General features: G+C 42.1%; 5 protein-coding genes across 6 annotated transcripts; 2 read left to right on the top strand and 3 right to left on the bottom strand.

Annotated features, from left to right (window-relative positions):
- The first annotated feature begins 382 nt into the window (after window positions 1-382).
- Window positions 383-3,378, top strand: LOC106960888 (coagulation factor X-like). The gene is made up of 6 exons (XM_015054258.1): window positions 383-693; window positions 1,574-1,696; window positions 1,873-2,057; window positions 2,129-2,246; window positions 2,395-2,582; window positions 2,662-3,378. Exons 1-6 carry the CDS (start codon window positions 624-626, stop codon window positions 3,079-3,081), a joined length of 1,104 nt encoding a protein of 367 aa, XP_014909744.1. The 5' UTR covers window positions 383-623; the 3' UTR covers window positions 3,082-3,378.
- Window positions 3,379-4,036: 658 nt separating this feature from the next.
- prozb (protein Z, vitamin K-dependent plasma glycoprotein b) lies at window positions 4,037-6,676 on the top strand. The gene is made up of 8 exons (XM_015054248.1): window positions 4,037-4,353; window positions 4,533-4,696; window positions 4,770-4,794; window positions 4,881-5,048; window positions 5,120-5,251; window positions 5,327-5,400; window positions 5,485-5,617; window positions 5,789-6,676. Exons 1-8 carry the CDS (start codon window positions 4,272-4,274, stop codon window positions 6,517-6,519), a joined length of 1,509 nt encoding a protein of 502 aa, XP_014909734.1. The 5' UTR covers window positions 4,037-4,271; the 3' UTR covers window positions 6,520-6,676.
- A 59-nt stretch (window positions 6,677-6,735) lies between these two features.
- Window positions 6,736-10,243, bottom strand: pcid2 (PCI domain containing 2). 2 transcript variants are annotated; one of them, XM_015054254.1, is made up of 15 exons: window positions 10,141-10,243; window positions 9,370-9,427; window positions 9,206-9,295; window positions 9,027-9,100; window positions 8,694-8,759; window positions 8,576-8,617; window positions 8,458-8,512; window positions 8,261-8,364; window positions 8,107-8,182; window positions 7,891-8,032; window positions 7,722-7,822; window positions 7,549-7,622; window positions 7,348-7,473; window positions 7,001-7,124; window positions 6,736-6,921 (listed from the first exon to the last, which is right to left on the bottom strand). In XM_015054254.1, exons 2-15 carry the CDS (start codon window positions 9,403-9,405, stop codon window positions 6,832-6,834), a joined length of 1,200 nt encoding a protein of 399 aa, XP_014909740.1. In that variant the 5' UTR covers window positions 9,406-9,427; window positions 10,141-10,243; the 3' UTR covers window positions 6,736-6,831. The 2 variants fall into 2 exon arrangements, with proteins under 2 accessions (XP_014909740.1, XP_014909741.1); XM_015054255.1 differs by having other exon boundaries at window positions 10,185-10,226.
- A 611-nt stretch (window positions 10,244-10,854) lies between these two features.
- Window positions 10,855-18,779, bottom strand: tbx19 (T-box transcription factor 19). Its single transcript, XM_015054253.1, has 8 exons — window positions 18,517-18,779; window positions 15,751-16,027; window positions 13,108-13,242; window positions 12,819-12,880; window positions 12,374-12,432; window positions 11,654-11,818; window positions 11,252-11,411; window positions 10,855-11,165 (listed from the first exon to the last, which is right to left on the bottom strand). The coding sequence occupies exons 1-8, from the start codon at window positions 18,777-18,779 to the stop codon at window positions 11,000-11,002; spliced, it is 1,287 nt and encodes a 428-aa protein (XP_014909739.1). The 3' UTR covers window positions 10,855-10,999.
- A 4,703-nt stretch (window positions 18,780-23,482) lies between these two features.
- Window positions 23,483-27,771, bottom strand: LOC106960892 (vesicle transport protein SFT2B). Its single transcript, XM_015054261.1, has 8 exons — window positions 27,542-27,771; window positions 26,317-26,406; window positions 26,133-26,218; window positions 25,680-25,761; window positions 25,567-25,602; window positions 25,420-25,478; window positions 25,287-25,316; window positions 23,483-25,203 (listed from the first exon to the last, which is right to left on the bottom strand). The coding sequence occupies exons 1-8, from the start codon at window positions 27,611-27,613 to the stop codon at window positions 25,167-25,169; spliced, it is 492 nt and encodes a 163-aa protein (XP_014909747.1). The 5' UTR covers window positions 27,614-27,771; the 3' UTR covers window positions 23,483-25,166.
- Window positions 27,772-27,789: the final 18 nt, after the last annotated feature.

Genomic DNA, 27,789 nt, shown 5'->3' with positions numbered 1-27,789 from the left:
TTAAATCAATTTGGAATTGATTTTGAAAATATTTATAAAGCTTTTAATTAGAAACAAAGAAATTATAATTAAATTTAGATGGATTTCTGTCACATATTTCTATCTTAAGTTAATATAAAGTTAACTTTTGATGCCCAATCTGCTCCCATCAGAACTCGTCCTGCTTTGGGGCTTGGATCAGTGAAAAATCCTGATTTATTGATCTTGAAGTCCCTCTGTGTTTACCTGAAATCAACAACAACCTGAGCGTTGAGGGTTCAGAGGTCGAAGCTGCTGCTTGTTTTGACAGATTTACAGGAACAGAGTCCGTTCCTGTAAGAGCAGAACTTTTTTTTTTTCATACATGTCTTTCCAGAACCAACCTGAGGTCTGTTGACACAACATTTCCAAAGTCACTCAGAGCTCAGCGGTAATAAACACGTAAATAGAGTAATTATGTCACTGTTTTACTTTAGGAAATGGTAACTGATATTTCTCTGGATAATGAGGTCAACAGACTGAGGATGAGTTAAAGTCCAGACATTTATTCACCTCTGTCCACATTAAGTGAGTCCCTGCTGTTCCAGTAGGTGTGTGTTTGCTGAGTGAGAGCAGCTCAGTCAGAGCTCAAGCCGTCAAACATCATGTCTGCGTTTCTGCTCACCATCTGCCTCCTGGGAGGTTCCTTCCTCCAGGTGTTCAGCCAAGATAAAGGTGAGAGATCCACCGTATTAATTAGCCATGATCACTTTGTGATGTTCTGTGTTGGTTAGCCAGCTGCAGTTCACCAGAGCTGGAAAAGCATAAATGTTTCTCTGTGTGTTTGAGTTTCTCCACGTCCAACACTAGAAACATTCACAGATGGGTTCTGGTTCTGGGGTCTGTTTCACAGGGGAAAACTTGTTTATGTGTCACAACAGGATACTGATCAATACCTGAAAACATTTTATCACTGTAGATTACTGGGGTGAATAAAACTTGAATGGTGAACACCGCTAACTAATAGGTTAGCTGTGCTAACCCTAAAATATTAATCATAACCATTAGGCTTGATAATGCTAACGTGCTAAAGAGCTAACTTCAATTCAGATTATGTTTGCCTTTGGAAGTCCACGACTTTAAGTAACCAATTTAATGTTGACATTATAATTTACATGCTGCCCTAAGATATTGTATTTATGTCTACATCTTGTTCTCTTGTATGTTTCTTTTTTGAAATAAATTTAACTGAGAAATTTTTAAGCCGTTACCAAAACTTCAACACAGATTTATTCAACTGAAAGGTAAAAAAAAGAAGTAAAATAGAACTTCAGAATTTATCTGGAAAAATTTAGGGGAAAGCTAAGTTAAGTATGCTAATTGTTTTCACTATTAGCACATTAGCAAAAGTGTGGCCATCCCTGGAAACAGGTGTTGTCCAGTGGGTATCATTGAGGTTAAATGATGTTATCGTAGATGAAAGAACCAATAACTGGAGTTGACGATGTTGCCGTTAGCAGATAATCCAGATCAAGTCTTCAGTTTTCATCTAAATGTCTTCTAAAAACTTGTCAAGATGCTGGTTTTACTGGGATTTCTGCTCCCTGTCTCCCAGAGCTCTGTGACAATGAGAACGGAGGCTGTGAACATTTCTGCCATGTTGCTGGAGGAAGTGTAGTGTGTGCCTGTGCTGACGGTTACTTCCTGGCACAGGACAACCAATCCTGCAACTCCAACGGTAAGAGAAGCTTTCAGACCACCAGCCTTGATCGCAAACACCAAGGAGAGGAAAACCTTTGGTGTTTTCTCCTAAATTCATGAGTTTCTTCAAATGTTGTTGAGTTAGAGCAACACCAGAGTGGTTCTTCTAGTAACTGAACCACCTGATGGTTCCTGTCCTCCAAACTCGCTCAGAGACTTTTAGATGCGGCGCCATCATCACCGATGTCCAGGGACAGAACAGAACCGAGAAGAGAAGCTTCACCGAGGAGCAACATGGCCGCCAGAGGAACAGCAGCAGTCAGATCAGCTCAGACAGGGAAGCACAGACTGGGACCATCAATGGAGAGGACTGTCCACCAGGACAATGTCCCTGGCAGGTAGACACTCAGCAATGGCAGGACAGTTCTAGTCCATGTGTCCACTCCTTCAGGTTGTTCTGTCCCCAAAGGCTCTCCTGATCAACCAGGACAACATCGGATTCTGTGGGGGAACGATTCTGAGTGAATACATCATCCTGACTGCGGCTCAGTGCGTGGCCCAAACCCGGTACCTCACCGTCAAGCTCGGTAGGTTCAACAAGCCAAACGCAGGCTTCCAATCAATTTTTAACGTAAATACAAGAACTGATCTGAATAAAGTGAACAGTTCAAAATATCTTGATTTATTTTGGACTACATATCTTATATAAGTCCAACATTGGTCATCTGCGTCCAGGTGTCTTCAACACGTCCCACAGTGGTGGAAATGAAGCCTTGCATGTGGCGGACGCCATCGTCACTCACCATGGTTACAGCCCACAGACCTACTTCAATGACGTTGCTCTGGTAAAACTGGCCAAGCCCATCAGGTTCACCAGGTACATCCTGCCAGCCTGCATGCCGGAGCCGGACTTCATGGAGAAGGTAAACCTTTTACTGCGTCAGTGACTAAAGATTATTTAGTATTTCCTGAGACGTTAGGAATCCGGTCTTGTTTGTGCAGGTTCTGATGCGGCAGCCGGATGCGCTGGTCAGCGGTTTTGGATATCTCGGTGAGGGTCAGCCGTCCACCGTCCTACAACGCCTCTCTGTGCCCTACGTGGATTGGCAAACCTGCATGGACTCAACTCCGCTCAGCATCTCCTTACGAATGTTTTGCGCCGGCTACGACTCAATGGGGGAAGATTCCTTTCAGGGCGACAGCGGCGGCCCGCATGTCACACGGTATCGGGGCACCTTCTTCATCACTGGCATCAGGAGCTGGGGCAAAGGTCATGCCCGCAAAGGAAAATATGGCGTCTACACGCAAGTGTCTAAATTCATCCGCTGGATCAAAGAGGGTGTCAAGAAGCTGACGCCGATAGAGAAGCGCGGTTCCAGGACGAAGAGGCACCACGGCGCCGTCAAACGTTTCCGTCTGTAGACAGTCATCATCCAGTAACTCTAGTACCTCTGTAATTCAGATACATGGAAGATTTCCACTGTAATAGATCATGCTAATGGAGAGGAGTCCCTCGGGTTTGTTATTTTAGGCTCCTGGACTTTCAGTGTTGTTTTGGTTTTCTTATGGAACCGGATAATAAAAGTAAAACCTTGTTAGTTTGTATCAAATACACCTTACAGTAGCTCCCAGAAGGGATAACTCTATGAAGATTAGCAAATGTCTGTTTTTGAGTATTTTGTGTAATCCAGTGACCAAAATAAAGATTTGAATAATAGAAACAAAAAGTAAGAACACTGTCTTTTGTTTTTTTGGTTTTTTTTACAAATATGATCAATTTATTTGGCCGTTTTGAAAACTTTCAGTTGAATAAAGTTTGACATTTGTGTCAAAGATTTGGTTATTGACTTTTAGGAATTATTCAAGTAGGTAGGAGTCGATAATCAGGATCTTATTTTTAAGAAACGCATCAACTAAATAAAACTCAGAAAACAGGATATAAATACAATCTTAAGTGGGATTATAGGTAAATTATTAGGTCAAAATTAAATTGGTGCTCCAAGGTTGTAGTCTTTCAAGGGCAGATATAATTTGACTTGAAGAAGCACATTAGCTTCAGCTAAATACCGTGTTGGTTTAATGCTTTAGTGTTTGTGAATTTAACATTTATAATTAGTGCTTTAGTGTTATGGTCAGCTAAATTTTTTAGCACTGCCCACCACTGCATAAAAATGTTATTTAGTAAAATTTAGACTTAATCTTGTGATAAAGTATGGTTTATGCTTTTTTTCTGTCCAAGTTTAATTTGGAGTATGTGTTTTTCTATCTTTCAACAGTTTCTGAGCTCTAGCGTCTCTGGATGATATTAAATGATTGATTTCTGGGATGTTTGCCTGGAATAAACAAGCCAGCTCTATCCGGAGCCTCTTTGTGTGATTTAGGGGAACAGAGTCCACCGCCGGAACAGAACCATCCCTGAAAACTGTTTCTGTCCCACTGAACTCTTACAGGAACACAGCAGACATGATTTCCAGGGGTTTTCCACCCCGTTTGGCTGGAATATGAAAGGAAGGGAGAATCGTTGCGTTAGCGTGGATCGTCCAGCTGTTGAGTCCAGCTGAGCTGTGGACGTATGTGTGTATTTGTTGTGTGTGAGCAGTGCTGTCAGTGTAATGGCGGTCCACATCATGTCTGCGTCTCTGATTGCCGTCTGTCTTCTGGGATGTTTCCTTCAGGTGTTCAGTCAAGGTGACGGTAAGAAAATGGATCTATTTAACTTTGGGGTGTTACGAGGGGCGGTTGTTCAAATAATGTGATTATAATTATTTTAAATTGCCAAAAGTGATCATTGTTTATGTCTCTTTACATTTTGAACCTAAAGCCATTGGGATCAGTTGATTGATGATTTAGTTGGGGTTTCTCGCTCTTTCCAGGGTTTCGTGTGGCTCCTGGGGCCCACGCCGTGTTCCTGCGATCCAAACGGGCCAACCAGTTCTTCCTGGAGGAGATCCTGCAGGGGAACCTGGAGAGGGAGTGCTACGAGGAGCTGTGTAACTACGAGGAGGCGCGGGAAGTGTTTGAAAATGATGAGCACACGGTGGGTCCAAGGAAGGAAGGCCGAGTCAGAGACCTTTGACCTTTGATTCTAATCCATCTTTGTTCGTCTACAGAAATCCTTCTGGACCATCTACTACGGTGAGTTCTGATCCAGGACAACATTCATCAAACTTCTTCTTGGACCTCCAGTTTCTAAAGTTCTGAATCTGTTTCGGCGCTCCGAGATGGCGACCAGTGTCTTCCCAACCCTTGCCTCAATGGGGGGAACTGCACGGATAAGGTGGGGGGGTTCTTCTGCGCCTGCAGCCCCCCCAACTATGGACAAACCTGTGAACTGGGCCCAGTTAAAGCTGCAGAGCAGGAGCTGCTGGAGTCTCAGTACAAAGCTCCAGGTAAGGCCGCTGCCAGAGCTGGGGGGCGTCGGTGGGATTCAAACCGTTTCATCCAACAGCGTCTCTCTTAGCGATAGCAGAGTGTCCAACCCAAGGCTCCAACGCATGCCACCAGCTGTGCACGGCAGACTTCCACTCCTACAAATGCTCTTGCATGTCGGGATTCAAACTACAGAGCGACATGCGCAGCTGCCAGCCTGAAGGTAAAAACCCCCAGCAAGGCATGGCTTACCAAACCAGTTCAGACTGGGGGAATCACCGTGTCTCTGTGTCCACAGTCCAGTTTCCCTGTGGGAGGGTCCATGACGCCAACACTTCTTCAATCTGTCGCCATGGAAACTGCCCCTGGCAGGTAAGGAGCTCTCAGCCAATCTGTAAAGCCCAGATTCGTCCAGTAGTAAACTCGGCTCCTGGTGGGTTTGATTCCTGTTTGCAGGTGTCCCTGATCAACAGCAGCCGGGTGGAGCTGTGTGGCGGAGTTGTGCTCGGACGACGGTCCATCCTGACCGCCGCCCGCTGCCTCAACTCAGGAGACGACCTCCAACCCTCACACTACTCCATCGTCACAGGTACTAGAACCTTGATTGCTCCAGTCTGGAAACTTTATCCAGGCCTTGTTTTATTCAAACATTTTTTAAACTATGGCAACAAAAAGAGACGGTTCTGTTAAGCTCAGATTATTCACATTAAACTGAAACAGAGATTAAAGATGACTCTACCTCTGGTGTTTCGTCTCCTAGGTAACGGGAAGGTCTTCCAGGTCCAAGCGATCTTCCTCCACGAACGTTTCCGTTCAGATCGCCACGACTTTGACCTCGTCCTGCTGGAGCTGGCCACGCCCATGAACTTTGGCCCCGCCCTCTCCCACCTCTGCCTGCCAAACAAGGACTTCAGTGAAAACATCCTGATGCATTCTGGGAGGACAGGATTGGTCGACAGGAGGGGGCGTGGCCAGAACCAGGAGCTGGTCTACATGATGCTGGATGAATGTCGAGGAGAGCTGAACGTCTCGCATCCGCTGAGCAACAAAATGTTCTGCATGAGGAGGAGGAACCGCGGCGGGCCGAGGAGAACCGGACCATCAGCGCGTCCTGAAACCGGACCACCAGGAAGGCTAAATGTGACTCAGAAGGCACCGGCTTTGGACCGGAACTGGACTCAAACTGAAAACCTTCCCACCAGGTCGTCTAGCAAAGCAGAAAACTCCAACCGCAGCTTAAAGGAGCTACACCACGTGTCGCCACCAGGTGGCAGCAGGCTGCGGTGTGACGGTCTGCTGCCGGGGTCGGCTGTCGTCACAGTGGAGAAAGACACGGCCTTCCTGACGGGGCTGCTGATGTCTCCGACCGCAGACTGCCGCGGTCAGGTGTTCACCAAGGTGTCCCGCTACCTCAACTGGATCCGGCCGAGGCTGCAGGTGGCGGAGGATCACATGACCCCGCAGGTCAGCGAAGACCCGGAGGTCCGCTGAGCACTCAACGGTTCCGATTCACTTCAACATTAAATTATTGGACGCTTCAGTGGTTTAGATGAAAATTGCCTCATTAATATTGGAAATTTGTTGAGTTTGATTAAACACAGAAATGCATAGATTACACTGGATGATAAATAAATGCTTTCAAAAGTTGGTTTGTTGTCATTTTTTAAGAAAACATCATGATAAAAGATTCCAGAAAATACATTAATATCTAGAAACCAAAAAAAATTTTATTCAACAAGCTTTTTACACAAAGAAATGTATAAAAGATCAGAGTTTCCTCAGAGGGATTGTGGGTAATGTAGTCTAGGAAACAGAAGACAGGGGAGGGAAGGGATTCTGTTTACTGACAACGAGCTTCTGGTGCTGATGGGAGATGTAACCTTTGATGTGACCCTGAAAGGAGACAGAACCAGAGTCAGACCGCTGGGAGTCACCTGGACTCAGGTGTGGCTCCGTGTCTGAGCGCGCTCACCATGTAGATGAGGTTGGCCAGGAGGCACTGCACCTCGTCGATGTCCACGTCCTCCACCTGCATCATCCGCAGGGCCACCAGGAAGGCGTCCAGGGGCAGCTGGTGGGTCTTCAGCAGCAGATACCTGCAGCCAAACACAAACATCCACTGAAACCAGGACCCCTTTCTACATGTCGGACCCAGAAACCCAGGAGCTGCAAACCAGAACCACAACCTGGAAGGACAGAGAAGTCCTCACAACTCAGGCTGAGACCTGGGACAGAACAGAGGTCTGGAGACATGTTGTTTATTGGTCAACATGTTGCCGTTGTTTATTGGTCAACATGTTGCCGTAGCGTCAGACTCACACTTTCTTGAACAGGTTCCTGTAGGTGATGATCTTGAGTTTCTCCAGGATGAGGAAGATCCCGCAGCGGATGAAGAAGGTCTCGTGTTTGGACAGCGCCTCGTTCAGCAGCAGCAGGTTCCCCTCACTGGGGAACACACCGAGGTCACGTGACTCTGAGTGACATCACTTCCTGCTGCGGTGGCCCCGCCTCCCTGCTTACCTCACAGCCTTGGTGACGTCAGCGAACTGAATGAGGTCGTACTTCCTGAGCAGCTGGTGAGTCGGCATGTGACCCTGAAACAACCAGAACCAGAACCGGGTTAGCTCCGGTTATTGGACTCGTAGTGAATCAGAACCGGTTCTGATCCGGGATGAGCCAGTGGAGCTCCTGACCAGCAGCATCTTGACCGGCAGCAGGTAGATGAGGATCATCCTCTTGTTCTTCTGGCTGGAGCGGTGGCAGCGGTCGAAGGCGAACGACAGCAGCTCCTCAGCTGGACACAAACAGGTCAGCGTTTCTCCTGCAGAACCTCCAGAACCTCCAGAACCCGGCCAGACTTACCCGTCTTGAAGTCGCTGTCGAACATGGCCTTGCGGCCCACATAGTATTTGTAGGTGACCTTCTGGGCTGGGCTGTATTCGTTCTTCAGGTTGGAGCTGTCGATGGCTCGAATCAGAGGTTTGCACAGGTGGAGCTTGTTGATCTGCAGGACAACCAATCAGACGTCAGCCTGACCTGTTCTGACCCAAACCTCCCGGTTCTGACCCAGCTCAGCACCTTGAAGTAGATCTTGAAGAGCTGGTTGCTCAGGAACATCATCCCCCACTTCTTGGAGTCATCGATGCCGGCTCGGCTGTAGCGGGTCAGAACAGAACACGTGAACACGGCAAAACCAGAACCACAGAGCGGGTCCAAACGGAGCAGGACTGACTTGTCGCTGGCGCAGACTCTGAAGCAGCTCATCAGCTGCTCCGCCGCCTTCTCCAGCATCTCACCCGGTTGACCTTTGCCCTTCTTCTGCAGCTGCTGCTCTGCCTGGAGACACAGAGAGAAACCAGCAGAACCAGTGACCCAGTCAGCTGGGAACACTGGGAAACAGTTCAGCAGTAGGTGGGGGAGGGGCCTTACGTTGTTGGCAAATATCCGGAGGTCCAGAGTGACGGCGGACATGACGGGCAGAGCCCTGAAACACAAACACATCAGTGATGCTGCATTCACGGTCGGCATGTTCACGGCAGATACTCACCAGTTCTCCTCCTTGTGGGACTGGAAGGCTCTCAGGAAGGACGTCAGGGGTCAAGGGTCATACAGTCGGCTACTGACTGTTCATCCAAACACACAGATCAGCTCTAAAGAAAGGATATTGAACGACGAGCGTCTGGAACTTGTACGCCTCAACGAAGTCGTGATTGGCCACGGCGTACGTACACCTGGAACACACAGGTAGAAAACCTTCACAGTCAGAGATGAAGGTCATTGCCATAGCAACGTTCTGCAACAGAAGTTCAGCATAAGTAAAAACACCTGCACATTTTGTAAAACAGATTTTCAGACAACAGAACTTTTTTTAAATTACAACTTCAATGTTTTTTGGACTCATGCAGTTTAAAAAAAAAATATATATATTTTAAAAAACCAATAAAGTAAAGCTTTTACCGCCAGGCATCAGTAATCGATAACCGAGCTGGAAGGCTCACCTGAGATGAGCCGCCACCATCTCATCATACGGAGGCTCCAGAATCTGCTGGCACTTCTCCTCCGGACTGGCCAGCTGAACACACACACACACACACACACACACACACACACACACACACACACAGGTGAGGCTGTATCCTAGCAACCTGACTCTGTGGATGAGTGGGCGGGGCCTTACCTGCAGGCGGGGGTTGGCTACATGCGGGTGTTTGAAGGAGAGCAGCTCGGCGCAGAAGGAGCCCTCATGGTTTTCAATGGCCTGGTTGATCTGCAGGAGAACAGAGCTTGTTTAAAGACCAGGGGAGACAGGACACGGAGGCTAGGCTGGGGGTCAGAGGTCACCTGCTGCAGGTACTGGTTTATTGTGATGTGAGCCATGCTGATTAGGAGCTGTTCCCACCTGGAAAACACATGCAAAAATGGTGATTTTGATCTGGACTTTGACTGTGCCGTAGTCTGTAGTGTAGTTTTCAGATGCATCTCTTGGCCGACACACAAACTAAATGTTTAAACTGCTTCACTAGCATTCAGAATGCTAATGAACTAATACTGGAGTCAGGTATGCTGAAGCAGAGACACACCGAGGAGGTGCAGGAATACAGTTTGTGACCAGTCGTCTAACTGGAAGAAGAGCATCCTACAGCATGATGCTACCACTAAATGAACTTTGCACTGTTTTTGCTTTTTTTTTTATTCCGCTACACCATTAACTCCCTAAATATGTCTCATTCCTATTATTTTATTGATTATATAATCCACACGAGCTCTAAAAAAAAATCCACATTATTCGATAATTTATAACGAGCTAATTAACAAAATGCTAACGCAGCACTGTTTTTCATGTTTGCTGATTTACACTCCCTTTAAAACAAGAAAAAATAAAGCCGAAACCAGAACCACGTCTAATATTAATAAAAACAGTCATTAAAAACATGTTGAAGCTCTTAAGCTTTTCTCTAAAATCAAAACTTTAATAATGTGAATCAGGTTTGGCGATAACGCTCTTTATGAACATTTAGCGTATAAACCGGTTAAACCCGTCTGGTTCCGGACTGTAAATAGAAAGTAAACACTAATGGCGACCCAAACGATAAATAAAAACAAACTGCAGACCTTTAAATTAAGCTTTAAGATGAAAAACAAGCCATGAAACTCCCGTTCATTCAGTCGGAAACACGGACCGTTTCTAATGACGGACAATACTACTGTTTCCGGAAGTAGTACCGTCAAAATTAAAGTTTTCCATTGTCCATCTTTATCAAAAATTCTAATAAAGAAATTTGTGAAGAATTAAATTTAAATTTAAAGAAAAACGAAAAATAATATAAAAACAGTTAGATTAAAGAATAAAAACTACCGATGCAGTATATTTTATTAAGTGAAAATCTTACAACATAACTGCAGCAATTACGGCTCTTATTTCCTCTTCGTCTTCATGAAGACAAAATAAAATAGCACCAACAAATTCTTCATAAACTGAACAAAAACTCATATCACAGCTTTTCTTTCTTTTGCAGATTAATTTATACATTTAAAGTTTATATTTTTCACACAGAAACAACGGAATAAAAGAAGACGAGCACGATCGGGACACCAGGGGGCGCCAAAGGGTCACTTCATACTTAAAACTCAACATCAGGACTGTATTTTATTAAACAAGGTAAAATTAAATCATGTCATCATAACGAGTCACTTTCATCACAAAGCATTAATTACGTACATGAATAATATTTAGTTGGATGTTGCACAGCAGGTTTCATTTCCCTACAAGCACCTTATATTTCTGACAAAATGTAAACGATACAGTTTATTTATGTTTATTTGTTTCACATGATTTATTCTGGAATGATGTTGCCTTGGAAACGTAGCTCACAATAATTACATTAAGCTCATTTTTAAAAATGATCAAATATCATTTCCAACAAAACATCTGGATGATTGTTTCCCATTAGTTGTCCAATTAGCTTCCGTCTCAGAAAGAGTGGGCGGGGCCAGGTGACCATCCGGCTCCACCCACTCGACCGTGGCCAGTAGGTTGAATGACGTTCTCACTGCCGATTGGTCCATGGAGGGTAGCACATGGAGAGTGGGAGGGGCTTATCTCAGAGCATCCGACGGTCCACAGACACGGATACTGGCTGGAAACACACACACACACACACACACACACCTGCGTTTCACCTGAGCTCAGGTTTGAGAGGTCAGGGTGTGGGTGGGGCCTCACCTGGAGCTGTGAGGAGGGGGAGGAGCCTGTGAGGACGGAGCGCCGCTGGTCATCGACAGTGAGGAGGAGGAGGGGGAGAAGGAGGAAGATGAGGGAGGACGAGGAGAAGCAGCGCTCCAACCTTCATGAAGAACCGGAACGCCGTCAGAGATCAGGTTCACTGGAAAACACAGCAGGCGGAAAAACATTTACATCCTGATCCTGGTTCAGTCATTCCTCAGCTCTACACCTAACTTCAAATTTGATAAAATATGTTTACCATAAAAGTCTGTAAAATCTAAGTAAAACTTTCACCACAAATTAACTGATAGTTGTTGAGAAAAATAAGATATTTAAATATTTCTAACATCAAAAGTCAAACTAAATATTAAATAAATGATGAAATGTTTTCATAGGTGTAACCTGAGGAGTGTGAGCGGTGCGGCAGGTAGGCCGCGGGGTAAGGTGTGTGTCTCCCCGGGTAACCGGGGGGCTTGTAACCATGGTGATGGTGATGATGGGATGCCAGCGGCAGGCTGCTGGAGTAGGGGAAGGCTCCGCCCCCTCCTGCTGGGCACAGCGGCCAACCTGAGACCGACATCAGAAACTGATCAATCTGTTCAAGATGGAGATAATCAATAATCTGTAAAGACTAGAGAACGAATGAAACGATCTGAATGAACATCAAGTTTACAGAAGGAGAATATCTAAAGATGAACACGACATTAAGACATTATTGATCTGCAGAATCAAGTTATTAGAAAATTAGAGGAGAGAAAAAATGGAAATGCAGAAATATTATATGTTACAATAAAACATATATTTATTATTATTAAAATATGATTGTAATATATAATAAGTTGTATATAATATACTATAATTACATAAAATATATATTACATTGTTATATTTTATTACATTATATGTTGCATGACAAAAACAACTTTTAACATTATTATAATAATAGCACATAAAATATAACTATAATATTTTGTAATATAAATGTTACAAATAATAATGTCATTATAGCGATGATATTTCTCTTATTTAGTTAGTAAACTTGATGTTTCTGTCTTCAGTCATGTGTTGTATTGGACATTATCTCATCGATTTATTTCTGATCAATAATCAGTGACGACTCACAGGGCTGGATCCCGACCCGGCTCTCCGCAGCATCCTGGAGAACCCGTCCTGCTGGGTTCCTGAGGAGGATGAATCAGGCGTCAGTTATCGGTGTCACTTGTCGCCGTGGCGATGATGAAGATGACGATGAGGCTCTAATCACCTGGGCTCTGATAACCAGGTGAGAAACACTGAGCCGTTTAGCAGCCGCCTGGCATTTACTAGAGACCCAACCGCCATAGAAATTATAAACATTATAAACTTCTCTTTTATTCTTAGATTTCTCATCCAGCAAGGTTTAATTATATTTAAAAAAAATAATTTCTGGAATATTTTCACAGAAAAACTTCAGATTGTGATCATTTTGATTTCATTTGTAGAGAAACATTTTTACATTTTTTTATATTTTCATGAAATGGAAATACTCTGCCGTGTAAATAGGAAGCCGTTCCCTGCTGTGCCTCACCTCTCCTTGGCGTCCAGGAAAGCTTTAGCAAACGGATTGTATTTGATCTTCAGAGCCGTGATCTGAGCAGAGGGAGCAGAAATCACATCAGTACTTACATAAACATCAGTTTAAACTGCAGAAATGGTAAAACCATTACATTAAATAATAGTTTAAACATCAGAAATTACAGTATTGTGGTATTAAAATCAGTTTAACCAGTAAAAATGACATTATTTCTACATTAAAGCTCAGAAAGGAGGACCAGTGATAATAATCAGGGCCAGTGAGGACCAGCATGGCGGCGTACCTCCTCGTTCTGGTAGGCGGTGACGGCGATGAACTGCGTCTCCCTGAAGGAGACGTTGGACACTAGGCGGTGGCGGGAACCAACGCAGACGATGTGCAGCTGCGGCTCGTACTTATGGAGGGAGTTCAGCATGATCTGGAACAAACACACAGGTTCACCTGAAGACAGTCACCTGGTGGACGCCCTGCCCTCTGGTGGCCATTGGAGGCATGACAGCGCCTTGATAAGGAGCATGGTTTGGACCCAACCAGTCTCTGGTCTGGTCTGGAAGCTGTGCTCAGTGTCTGAAGTTTTTGTTTTCACATTTATAGTAAACTGAGTCAAACCAACCAAAGCCTTTGAGCAACCTGTTCCCTTCATCACCTGTGGGGGCGCTGCACCAAGAGCTACTGACATTAACGACACAAAAACCTCTGAAGACTCTGAGCGCAACTTTATTCTTTACGAAATCTAAACAAAAATGGAGTTTGGAGGATTTCTGCTTTGCCTTTGGTAAACACCATGCTAAGCTAATGCATTTGTTCTGTTTGTATTTACCCAGAATGCCTTGCACTGAAATTCACTTCCTGATTTTGGAGCAAACTCTTGTCCGCTTGGCATTGGAACCGAACCAGAGTTCACTTCAACCAAACTGAGACTGAGGTTTGTAGGTGGACCAGAGTTCGAATTCACACCTCCATAAACGAACCGGACTAGGAAAACAAACTGGAGTTGGACTAAAGTGGACTGAACAGGACTGGTGGAAATGTACGCTGTTATACCTACAGTCTGTCATAAAGATGATGTTTCTTCTTGTTTCTTCAAACAAATTTATGAAAATACTAAAGAAATCAGAGTTTGACAGGTAGGAAGTCTCTACTGAAGGTCTGTGTTGTTCTCGGACTCGGATCCAGAAACCCAGCGGACCTCCTGATCGGTACCACTGCACACAGGAAGGTCAACAGATCCAGATTTGGACCGGTTCTGGTACCACTTCCTGCCAGTCTGTGTCCAGCTGCAGCTGTGTGACAGTATTATGGTTCTCTCTGTCAACATGACAGAAGTTCCTGAACTCGTCTGACAGGCGGGCAGAACTTTGTACTTGTGGGTCCATTAGAAGCAGGAAGCCGGAGTTTAGAGTCAGGCTGCGTTCAGCAGAGTTCGTGGACGGGAGCCATCTTTGTGTTTTGGCCCCGGCTCTCTTTTATCCATCTGTTTTCTCTCGTATTCAACTCCCCATCACCCCCCTGACTAACGAGGCCCAATTAACCAATCCGAGTCCTCCGGGCCAGCGCACAAAAACAAACTGTTTTCTATTCAGATTGAGAGGCTGGCTTCAGATGTGACCCCGGCGCTGAGTGTGTGTGGGCTCCGTTTGAATATAGTTTACCTCGTCCATCTGAAGCATGATGGCTAAATTAATTTCCCAGTAAAAAACATAATTACCATAATGTACAAATAAGCTGAGCAATTATTTCATTATGGCCGAGCTCTCTGCTCCAGCGCTGCATTACGGCCCGGTGTGTGCGTGTCATGTTTGGACTGGATAATGGGGTAAATATAAACAACATTACTGCCAATTTTGTCCTGCAGAGACTCGGTGTGTGCGTGGAGGCCGCAGCGAGCGCTCAACAGCTCTCCACAGGAAGTGCATTAAACTGCTGCCGGCCAATTAAGAGCTGTTTATCCCGTTCCCGTGGTTACGAGGGGGTGAACAGGTGAAGTGAAAGAGGAGAGGGACTGAAGTGGCTCATTAGAGGCGGTGGTCTCTCGCCCACTCCAGGATAATACAGCGAGAGCAGAGAGAAGCTAATGGACAGAAGAAGAGAGGCGAAGAACAAAGAAGAGGAGAAGAAGAGGAGGAGATGAAGAGGAGAGAAGGAAAAAAGTCAGAGAGGAAGAAAAGTCAACGAAGATCCACCGAAACAACGAGGAGAAACAAAAACAGCAGAAACAAGTAAAAAATAACTGAATTAATAATACAAAATAAAATCAATACAGGAAATAAAAACATACAAATTATAAAAATAAAACTTAAAAATACATTAACCAAAATGATATGATACAAAATGATAAATAAAACTTGAACGAGACAAATTATGGCTAAAGAAGATTTAATTAGGTGAGAAAATATGAAAAGAGCAAAAATATGTTTTTTAAAATAAGAGAAAAATTTGATAGAAAAAAATAAATTATGCAAAAATAAAGTAATAAATCTGCAAGGAATAATGAACAGATTAAAAATTAAATAGTATGAAAAAATAAAAAAATATACATATATATTGTTATTAAGCTTTTTTTAAACAAATAAAATCAACATTTCTTTCACTAGAGCGACTCAGTCAGGAATGGGAGCAGGACATCATGACTGAAAAGATAATATATATATATATATATATATATATCTATATATATATATATATATATATATAAAATCTTGAAGAAATACGGATGTTTTCTAGAATCTGGTGATTCAATAAAATTTTCTTTTTACCAGGCAGTAAAAAGAAAAAAAGAATAAATAACAGGTTACAGTAATAAGATAAAATTAAGGCACGAAATAAAAATAATTAAAAGATTAATAGAAAACAAATTAAAAAAATATATTAAGATCAAATCAGAAAAAATAAAGAACAGATGAGACTAAAACCTGGACCTGCTCACCTGTCCTCCTCCGTTGACCTTGTTGGTCAGTTTGACCCGGTTGAAGGTCACCGGCGCCTTCATCCAATGGGCCCCGAAGTTGGGCGAGTCGGGGTGGATGTAGATGCCCCCCTGACCTCTGACCTCGGCCCGGCTCTCGGCCCGGCCCGCCGCCACCCACTCCCCGTTCACGAACTTCCACCTGCAGCTGTCGGCCGGAACGAAGTCCAGCAGGAAGGAGTACATGGAGCTGGGGTCCAGACCCGACACGCTGACCTTCAGGACCGGGAACATCCGGCTGCTCACACACACACAGAGAGAGAGACACACACGCACAGAGAGAGAGACACACACACAGAGAGACACACACACACACACACACACACACACACACACACACAGAGCAGGGATTAGAGCTGGGAGAGATCGGATCCATGAAGTTCTGGAAGGAATACAGAACTAGACCGAGTTATGAAAGCTAATTAAAGCTAAAGAAACAATAAAAACTGAAACGTTTTCATAAACTGAAATAAAAATAGACAGTAATTAATGGGGAAAAACTATAACTAGTTTATAAAACCAAAACATTCTGAAATTATAGATAAAAACCCGTTGTTTTTGTGTTTATGAATTTATTTATTAACCTTTTGAATTGATGTGAAATAGATTATTTTTACATTTTATTTACATCGACTGTCGGTAAATTATGCGATCCGTAATCCTGGCAAAGCTTTCGCTAAAGAATGTCGATGGCAAAGTTTTGAGAAAACACCAGAATTAGTTTGTTGTTCAACAATAATTAAATACACTTTTGAAAATTGTATCGTCTGTTGATTATTTATCAACTATTTATCAATGTAAATATGATGATAATACTTTGACCTTTTTGTAATCTCCACCTAGAAATTAACCTAAGTTTGAAAAACAGCTCAATATTTAACTAAAGCTAATAAAAACTCTCTGATTTAGGAAAAAAAAAAGTCGCAGCTAATTAAAACTGAACTACAATGAGAATCCAGAACCACATGTGGAGAGTCCAGATGTTCTCCAGCACCAGAACAGAACCAGGATGGATGGATGATTATGGATAGATAATAAATAGGCCTGTCACAATAATCAATAAATAAATTAAAACAATAATTTTTATTTTTCCACCAAAAACTGGGTGATAAAATCTTCACTTTGGTGTTTTGGTCGCAACTAAACTTTTTCTGTTTTATTTGTCGTTTTGTTTATTTATTTTGAAAATTTTAAATGTTTTCCAGTTCCAGTGTTTATTAGAATTTAAAAATTATTGATCTTTGAGGATGAGTTCTTCATGAAAATGATCTCAAAACAGCAATATTATCGTTTATCACAATAACTTCTGGGACTATTTATCATTTATTATGACAGGCCCAGTGATAAACTAAATCAACTTTCTGCTCTCCGTCTGACTAGAACCACCTGATGTAAAAACTTTGATCTGCTGCAGCTGAGTAATAATCAGGATAAAATAAATAATCGCGGCTCTCCAGCAGTGAGAGCGGCTGAAGTGGCGTCCTGCAGGTGTAAATGGAGTGTTGCCCCCCGCAGGTCGCGCCCGGTCAGCACGCCTCTGCACTAAATAAATAAATAACTCAACAGACTAAATAAATCGCACTGAGGCGACGGAGGCAGCTGCTATCGAGACTAATGAATAACCCCAGTTAACAGCACAGACTGGAGGCTTCAGCAGCAGAAAACCCAAAACAATTCAACAATATGAAACATTTATGATCGGATTATGTTTTAAAGACACAGTAAAATCTGTTTTAATTTGTTTTCATCAAGTCTGCAATTCAAGGATTTTATTTAAGAAACCTTCTGACAGAAGCTGTTTCATCTGGTCAGGCACAGCCTGATTAAGGTCAAAGGTCAACTAATTTATATGCTGTCAAAGACAACCAGCTCAGTTAAACTGGTCTGAATGTAAAAACTGGAACGGATGGCACGTGTCAGAGGTCAACTGTAGGGTCAACACACGTCAGAGGAAACAATAACTGATCAATCTATTTACGTTCTGCATGTTGTACCTCAAAAGCATGAAAATAATAAAAAATAAAATAAAAATCTGAAATACCTTCACAACCTACAAAATTTCTTCTGAAACATCGGTACATCCTGTAGACATCAGAAAGTCTGAAAGTCTCCTCAGTCCCTCTGTAATAACCTCCAGTCCTCACAGCGACTTCCTGACGTAAACACCCAGGAAACCCAAACGGTCTCACAAGAAATGCCCAAAAAGTTTGGAAAGTCTGCCAAAAATCGCCCTCTTTGCCGTTTGCTAGTCACCAAGTGTGCCTGACATGTCCCAGAGTTAACAAAGGGTTAAACACCTGAGAAGAGGGAAAAGTTTGTCGAAATAACTTTGAGTAGAGAAGTTAAGACTCCTCAGCCCAACAGACGAGCCTCTCCTGCCGGAGCCTGCTGCCGTCACCGTCTGTTCTTGGTGACAATCATTTCCAACATGTCTCAGCGTTACTCAGGAATAAAGTGGTGGAAAAAGAGATCAGAAGAGACAGAACCTGTTTGAGACCTGAAAGCCTTCCAGGTAACTTTGGGAAGGTGTTCGCCACTCCTGCAGCAGCACTACCAAGGAATCCTACCAGGACTTCCAAACACACAAGCAGTGAGACTCTAGATCCGTCTATTGTGAATGAACATCTGATAAGATCTTATGGTCACCTTCTTCCTGAAGACCTTTGACCCAAACGGTTTTGCTGAACACAGGAAGTCAGGACTCCTCTACCAGAGTCCTAGAGTTACCGTCCGTTCTTGGTGACGATCATCTCGTTGGTGATGAGCTGGAACTTCCTCCACAGCTCGGCGTCCTCCAGCGTCACCTTCAGCTCCCTCTCCGTCGGGTCGCCCTTCTCCCGGCCGGCCTGCAGCTCGCTCTCCACGGCGCTCAGCAGCCGGGACATGCAGCGCTCGGCGGACGCGATGGCGCACGCCGACCCCACAGAGCCACGGCCTACTGAAGACACCGAACCGGACTCTCCATCCTCCTGTAAGCCCTCCACCTTCATCTGCAGACCCAAACACTGAGTTACTAAATTATAATTTCATAAAACAGGTCTGAAAATAAAGATATTCAGGTACTGAGAACATTTTAATTTGCTGTTGGTTCTATTTATAAACTCACAAAACTTCAGTCATTATTTTTCTACTGATGTCTAATCACAGGCTGATGGCTGCAGGTTATTGAAGCTCCTAACCGATCAGAAATTACTGAGACGTCTGTAAAATAAAAGCCACAGAAGCCGAATACCCTGGAGGATAATAGCAGCACTGTAATTGCTCAGCAGGTCTGCATACGTCCAGCAGCCAAACAAAATGGTCTGTGAAGAGATACTCAGCCATTTGTGCTTTAATGTCTTAATGTCTTGGACGAAAAGATCAATTAGCAGTTCTACCTCCAACATTTACCGTCCAATTAAGAGTCTTAAAGGTGAAAGTCCACAGAGTGACACCCTAAAGCCAAAAGTAATCAACCCTCTGCCTAATAACAGGTTGTTAATCAAATCAGCTGTTCATGATTCCTGGTAACGACTTTTTAACTCACAGCGGAGGAACTTCGACCCCCTTCTCTCAATCGACTGAATTCAGGGTCTTAAAGTGGCAGCATCACGTAAAATGTTACTTTTTTTTATTTCTCAGCATGTTATAATGTTATTCCCTGTATTGAGAAATCATTTAATCTCCATGGCAACCATTCGGCAGTTAAAAACGTCTGGGTGGACCTAGCCCCGCCTTTGAGGCGCAGCTCCTCCCCACTCCTTCAGACTAGCCAGCAGCAATTAGCAAACAGCTGGAGCTCATTGTAGGAGCTGCTGCTTAGAGCAACGCTGGTAAAAGCTTTAATAGTTGTGATGACTTCCTGAAGGCGGAGCTTCAGGAAGAGCAGGGTTCTTAAAGAGACAGAGGCCCACTTTCAAAGCGCTAAATTACACAATCAAATTTCTTCAAAGTCATATTTAATAAATATAAAGTTTTTATGTCAATTGAAGGTAACTTAGTTACTTGACTGTACTAGAAAAAGAACTACTAAATACATAGTAGTTCCCCTTTAAAACCAGACTTTGACTAGGCCACTCTAAGATGCAGAAGTGGCCTTGTTTCTGTGCTTTGGGTCACCGTTCTCCTGCAGTACCCAACTGTTCTTCAGACCTGGACCTCCTTAGTGACCAGGTCTTAAGCAGCAAAGCAGCCCACAGCATGACACTGCCACCACCATGCCTGCCTGTAGCCCTGATGTTCTACTTCTGAAATGATGTGTTGGTTCTGCAGCAGGTCCAACAGATCTCATCAGTCCACAGAACATTTTCATCAGGCTGATTTTTTTCCTCCTAATAAATATTTTTTCCAGTTTTTTTTCTCTCTGATTTAACATCAGTTTGATGATCTGAAACATGTAAAAAGTGAAACTGGAGGAAATCAGTTCAGGTAAAAACCTGACAGCTGTTAAATTATTCCTGTTGGTTCCGGATTGGTGCAGAAATCTAGACCGGTTCTGGTTCAAACTCTGACTTTTATCTGAGTATTAATAATAATGAGCTGAAGGTGAAGCGCAGACAGCATAAAAATTAAACAGCTCAGAGGTTTCAGTTTATTTAACTGAATTAATGAAAAATAGCATTTTTGAAAATTAAAATTTTTGACCTGAAACCAAAAAGATACTTAAATAAAAACATTTAAATTCTGATTTTAAAATTTGCTGCTTCAGTCATAGAAACTGAACAAATCTGAAGTTGATCTGAATTTAATTTATTTCCACATTTTGAATGAATCTTAAATATTTTCCCAGAGTTTTATAAAAACTAACATAAAAACATTTTCATTCATCTTAACTAAACTCAGGAGTTTGTTTAGGTTTCATTAATTAAAATAAATATGTGGTTCCAGAAATACATTTTATTGTGAGCAAAAAAATCTTATTTTCTGCTTCATCACCTAATTACATTATGTTTTAAGATAATTACGAAATAACACTGGTTTAATAAGAAACTTTACTTTGATATTTATATTTTAATTTGTGTTTTTTAAATGTGGACAAAAGCTTCTAATTTAGACAAGAATTTAAATTTATTAAAATTATTTCAAATAGTAATACCCAGAAAATTAATTATAACACAACATAACTTTTATTATCAGTTTTGTCTGAATGAAATAAAACAAAGTCTACAACACAAAAATGATCAAAATAATGTAAAAATGTCTAAACAATAAAAACAAATGTAACTAAAAAATTTAATGGAGTATATATATATATATATATTAAAATATTTAAATTATGTAAATGTAAAATATGTTCAAGAAATTAAATTCAACACATTTTACGGATTTTACTTCATTTTTGCTGATTTAAATAAAATCTGGGAAAAAAGCTCATTAATTCCTTTAAATCATATTTTCCTTCATAAGGCAGATTCTGTGTTTAATTAACGAGCAGAAAGCTCATTAAATGCGTCTGACTGGAGTGTTTTCACGGCAGCGTTGCGTCGCTGCAGCTGCTCTGTTATTAAACTAAATGTAGAAAACAAAACAAAAAATCTGATTTTAAAGGAAAAACTGTGACAAACATGTCATTAAAATGTTTATTTTATATAAATTTACAGCAAAAACTCCAGAATAAAGAGATAATTTCAGTTTTCATTTGGTGAAAAACATCTAATGTTTCTTTCAGTAAAGATGTTAAATTAATTAAAATGTTTTATTTTAATTAATTTAATGAATTTAAAAACATTCAAATGTGTAAAACTAAGGAAGAAAATTCTTTTTAACTTTTTTAATTTGCATATTTATCCTCATGAAATTAATAAAAACACATTTTCATCCCAGAACTAGAACAGACAGAAATAATAGATGAAACTGACCTGAGAGGTTCTGATCCAAAGTGTTGAACACAACAAAGTACCGATGAAGGTCTGACCAGAGCCGGCTGCACACGGGTCTGCTCGCTCCACCCAACACACACCGCCTCACTTCAACACACACACACACACACACACACCGCTCAGCTCTCACTGCCCTGAACGGCCCAAACACTCAGAACCGCCTGCAGAACCAGAACCAGAACAGCAACAATTAAAACATAAATTCACATTTAGATGAAAAAATGTTTGATTTGGAAAAAGTGAAGATATGAAACTGGACCAGGAATGAAAACCAGAATCTATAACCTATAATCTAGTTTCAGCCGTTAAAGAAGTCCGAACTCTGTTCGTATTTCTGAGACAAAACCAGAACCTGTCCACCTTCAGTAGGTTGAGATGGTTCTGAAGAACTGCGGTCCAAACTCTCAGAACCACAAGTCAGGCACAGATTGATCCGTAACTTAAATGTTGAAGAAAATCTGAACAATTTTGACCTGAACTCTTCAATCTCCTCTTAGACTCTGATGGAAAAAGTTCTAGACGTTATAAAAGTCCAAACATTTGGACTGTTTTGTGCTCTTTGAGCCTCCAGGATCTCGACTAACTCGACCCAAACCAGAAGGGAACCAAAGGCAGCAGAACCATCGATGGTGTCGCAACTAGAACCTCTGAGATCGTCTACGGAGGATCTGAAGAACCTTCTCAACAGCTGGACATTGGATCGTTGACCCAAACGGTGTGAAGCCTCAACCAGCCTGGTTTGAGTCAGATGGACCTTCTCTACCCTCCTGCATTAAAATAAGAGGACGGGTCACTGGTACCAGAACTGACCTGAGAGGTTCTGGTACCAGAAAGCGTGGCTGACACCTTTTTCCATCCGTTTTAGGAACCAAACGTGTCACCAACAGAGTAGCAAGATGGCGGATACCTTTGTTACTCCCTTTGTCAGTTTGACAGGCCCATTTAGCCCGTTAAGAACCAGAACCTGTCCTATGTCTGTTTAGAAACGATTGATTCCTGGAGTTTTAAATTTTACCCAGTCTTTTAACATATGGCCTGACATATGTAATGCAGCAGAAGTTTACCGGAAATTACCTACGCTATAAACGACCATCTGATCCGATCCAAACAAGACGGCTGTTAATGTTAATTCAATATCTGGAGTTGTGGCCAAAATGGACTGAACAGCTTCCTTCACTAACTCCACCACCATTGTCAAAACCACAGGCAGACTGATTCTAAAAGGAAGAAAATCAGAACTTCTTCTTCTGTTCACTGATTGGTCCAGTCAAAAAATAAATAAATAAACCGGAGACAATCCAAGTCAAAGGGAGAAAGCAAGAAAGCAAAGGCCAGAAAATGGAGCATTGGGTGACGTCACGGTTGGTGCTAAAGAGTCCGGTACGCCATGCCGCACAACTGGAACCTCGTTCTTCCACTAGATATCGGTTCAGAATCACGTGAACCAAAGATCTCCAGATCAGATAGATGTTCCGGTACTATAAAGATCTGACCTGAAGAGACAAAATCTGGATTAATCAACTGAAACCTTGATGAAGCTTCAGTCGTCTCTGGATCTTCTCCCTTCTCCGGGTTTAAATGTCACCCAGCAGCGAAGAAGAAAAACACCATAAGCTGTTTAGAGCAGCATGTAATGGAGAATAGGTCAAATCCAAGTGGAGAACATCTGGAAGCGCACACAGTGGACATCTGATCTGCGGTCGGGCTTTAATCAGCGGGCGGAGGTGGAGGGTGGAGATTACTGGCTTTAAGGACTTAGCAGGCATAAAGACGACTGGAAGCAGGCAGCCAGGTAAACACAAAGCTCAGGTAGAAAACATGACTGTCTCACACACTTTGGCTCAAAAATACATTTATTCAGATCCAACAGGAAATACAAAAAAAACCAACAAAAAAACAGGTGAAATGGTTCTGGAGAAACCATCTGGACCCAAAACCAGAAGGTTCACAAATAATGTTTTCATGAAAATAAAATCACCTTTCAGTTCCTCACCGGGACTGAAGGGGGCGCTAGCTGTTTTTGATAGAAGTCAAGCTAACGCTTACAGGAAGGAGGAGCTCTCAGTGAAATGCTCCAATTTAAATAATTTATGGAAATATTTCAATGAAATGTTAAGAAAAATCAATTAAATGTTGTTAAAGCAGGAAATATTTACAATCATTTACATAAAGGAATCAATTAATAAAATAATTCAGATGAAATGCATCCTATAATAGTTAAAACTCCAACAGGAACGAAGGAACATTAGTGGATTTGTTCTCAGGCAAAATTAGCAACCAGGTCAGAAACCACAAAGAATCAGCTCCTCTGCAGCTGCATAATAATAATAATAATAATAATAATAATAATAATAATAATAAAAATAATAATAATAATGAAATGTTTCATGCCTTCACACTAAATTCAGTATTAATAATTATAATAACAGCTTGACCCAATAGAAACCTGCTTATATGGAACAATAACAGGACCAATAAAAATCAAGACAAATCAGAAATAAATAAATTAAAATGATACAAATATTATCAATTCAATAAAATTCTCTTCATATTTCCATTTTCTTCACCTTTTCTTATTTCTATCATTTTTTTATGCTTTTGTTTTTTATTTATTTCACTTTTCTGACCTTTATGTTGTTCCAAAAATAGAAACCTTTGTGAACTGTCCTTAGAAATTTGGGCAGGTTTGACCCATTCAGGACCAACTGAATTTGTTACCGTAACACATTAATAATAACAGGCTCACATTCAGACACTGAAGTTATGATTATAATACAAACTCTAAATAATTCAGCAAATCTGAAATGTTTTCTGATCAGATAATTAAATATTATAAAACAGCTGAAGCTTCATTGGTTAGGTGACTGAAAGCAGACGGATACCAAAAGGTTTTCATCAGATTTATGTGTTTTTCTTCATGAATCAATCAGGTTCTAATCAAATGTCAAAATATTTAATTGTAACAAAGGTCAGAAGCTCCTGATAAAAAACTGCAACACCAGAAATGTGACCAAAATGCTTTAATATTGTACCCTGTTCATTTACTTTTTACAATGTAGAATTAGGGTCAGACTAAAAGAATTTAGTTTATCGAAATTATGAGAGTGAAGTTGCAACAATATGAGAGTAACATCATAATAGCATGAGAATAAAGTCATAATAGTACAAGAATAATGTCTTTTTTTATTAAAAAAGATTTTTCTTGTAATTTTGTGACTTCTGTTAACATTACATTTTTATTCTGATATTCTTGACATTAATAAAATTCTCTTAGTCTGGCCCTAAAACTCCACCGTAGTTTTAAATATTTTTTATTTTTTTATTCATATTTTTACTCAAACGGTGCTTGGTTGTCCTGTAGTGTTTAATTTCTAAAAGCCTGAATGTGAAATGTGGAAACAAAAGGTGCTTTATTTGATGTTAAAATGGAAAATTAAATAAAATGTGCTTATTAATAAATAAAAACCCTGATTCCTGATTGGATACACACCCCGGCATCCTGCGTCCTGATTGGTGGATCTACATGCAGATGGAGAACAGCTTGGTGACGGCGTCTCTGAAAGACAGCAGGTGAGACCTGGTTAGCTGGTTCAGATGGGTCAAGGTGGGCAGAGCCTGAGGCCTCAGGTGTGAGCTTACCTGGCGAATGGGATGTAAGACAGGCCGTACCTGCAGCACAGACAGCAGAGGTCAGACAGGTGAGGCAGGAACCTGTGTGTGTGTGTGTGTGTGTGTGTGTGTGTGTGTGTGTGTGTGTGTGTGTGTGTTTTACCAGGTGAAGGCCAGAAACTGCAGCACGCAGAACAGCAGCGCCAAGCCGTTGTTCTTCCACTGCAGAACCAGAACCAGAACCAGAACCACAGAGTTCTAATAACTAACAACAGAACCAGGATGTTTTCACACAGAGTCCGATGCTCACCCAGAACGCAGCGCACAGAGTCAGAACCAGGCAGGCCTGCAGACACAAACATCAGAGTCAGAACCGGAACCAGAACCTGGAACCGTTAAAACGAGCCAAAGATTGGTTCTGACCAGCATGATGGCGGTGGCCAGGGCTCGGACCTTAGCACACATGTTCTTCAGCTGCCGTAACGGACCAATCAGGAACATGGTGCTGAAACGACAGCCAATGGGAACAGTTTCACCACAAGGGGGCGACATTACAGCAACACACAGAACTAGCAGCCATCTTGGCAGGCAGTTGCTAAGGAGTTGCTACAGCAACAATAAAAAATCTAAAATCATAATAGAGTAATAGTTAGAATGTACTTATATTGTTCCTAAGTTAGATAGGAACGAGGTGAAAGCTAGTTCTGAGCTTGTGACTGGTTTATTGTTGTCTTAGCAACTGCATACCAAAATGGCTACCATTTACAAAGTTCACATGAGAACTACACCCAGTTCCATCTGCACAGCTCCAGGTCAGGTTCTGTTTCCATCAGAATCTAAAGGTTCTGCTCAGTTCTGGTTGGTTCTGGTTGGTACCTGGCCAGAGCGCAGAGGTTTCCTACGGTGTAGAGGACAGCGAACACAGGAAGTCCAAACCCTGGGATCCACAGCAGGCAGGTGGCCTGTTGGACACACAACATGTCCTCCATCAGGGACAGAGAACTCGGCTCACTGGAATATTAAATCTGTTAATGGTTATAAAGGGATAATATTTACTCACCAGTATGGAGCAGACGGCCCCCAGTATGAAGCAGATGAGGAAGCCCTTCATCCGGGTCCCCCAGGCCAGAGTGGACGCCTGATTGGCTGTCTGCAGGCGTGATGTCATTTATCATTAAAAACTTATTAAAACAAACATTGTGCACATATTTTACAGTGTTAATAGTAAAATATTTAGATATTGACCAAATATAGACCCAAAGTCTTTGTCATAAACCTAATAGTAATATTGGAAAAATTTAATCTGTACAGCTGTAATTTTATGAAACTAAAACCCAGATTTAATGAATTCTTAGCTTATGTATTTTCATATTTGACCAGTAAAATGTAAAAAAAAAAAATAAAAAATACAGAAATTTGTTTTCTTTTATATGTTACTGGTTGTAATATGGCGCAGTTGGTAGAGCTGTTGCTTTGCAGCAAGAAGGTTCTGGGTTCAATTCCCAGCCCTGGTCTTTCTGCATGGAGTTTGCATGTTCTCCCTGTGCATGGTGGGTTCTCTCTGGGTTCCTCCCATCGTCCAAAAACATGACTGTCAGGTTAATTGGCCTCTCCAGATTGTCCCTAGGTGTGAGTGTGTGTGCATGGTTGTTTGTCCTGTGTGTCTCTGTGTTGCCCTGTGACAGACTGGCGACCTGTCCAGGGTGACCCTGAACGTCAGCTGGAGAGGCACCAGAACCTCCAGACCCCACTAAGGGACAAGGGTGTAAAGAAAATGGACGGACGGATGGTTGTAATATATCTTCTATGTTCATTTGTATAATGTATTATACATATCTTGTATGCATTAAAACATTAGCTACACAATATATATATATATATATATATACATATTAAAATATTTGTTGTTTTCTTCTTTATATGGCACCAGAAGCTCATCTTACCTCAGAACGATAACAGCAGCGGTTTCTGATGATACAACTCCTTTTAATTTAACATTCTGATATTGCTTTTGTTATTACATATACCGAATTATGTTATGAGGTCTTATTGACAAAGAACTCTTAGATATCCTGTGAAAAACAGCTAAATTAAATGTAGCCCTGCAGCATCGTCATAAACGGGTTTATAAAGGTTATATCGGAGTAAACAATAAACCTTTTCCTCCGATTATAATGTAAAACTAGGATTTAACATCTGAGTCTAGTTCTAACTCCAGTTTTAGCTTGAAGCCTGTTTCTCTGTGGTTTTTAACTGGTTTCCTCCCAGTAAGCGGCTAACAGCACCTCCAGTATGCCGCTCCCATCCGAGCTGCCGCCGCCGTCCTGTCCGCCCAGAACCTGCTTCAGTTTATCCATTAAGCCGGTCTCCTTCCAGAACCGCCGCAGAACGTCCAGAACCTTCCCAGCAGTCCGCGGGTCGGTGGGTCCAGGTAGACCAGGTGAGCCGTCAAAGTTTCCGGCAGGGGGAACAGACTTTTACCTCAACAGGTGCAGCACTTCCGCCTGCAGTACCGCCTCTGGCCACAACGCGT

The sequence above is a fragment of the Poecilia latipinna genome, unplaced genomic scaffold (assembly GCF_001443285.1).
Source record: "Poecilia latipinna isolate Pla-1442-1.1 unplaced genomic scaffold, P_latipinna-1.0 Scaffold1241, whole genome shotgun sequence".
NCBI lineage: Eukaryota > Metazoa > Chordata > Actinopteri > Cyprinodontiformes > Poeciliidae > Poecilia > Poecilia latipinna.
Note: the sequence above shows the minus strand (reverse complement) of the source record. Positions and strands in the feature narration are given on the sequence as shown.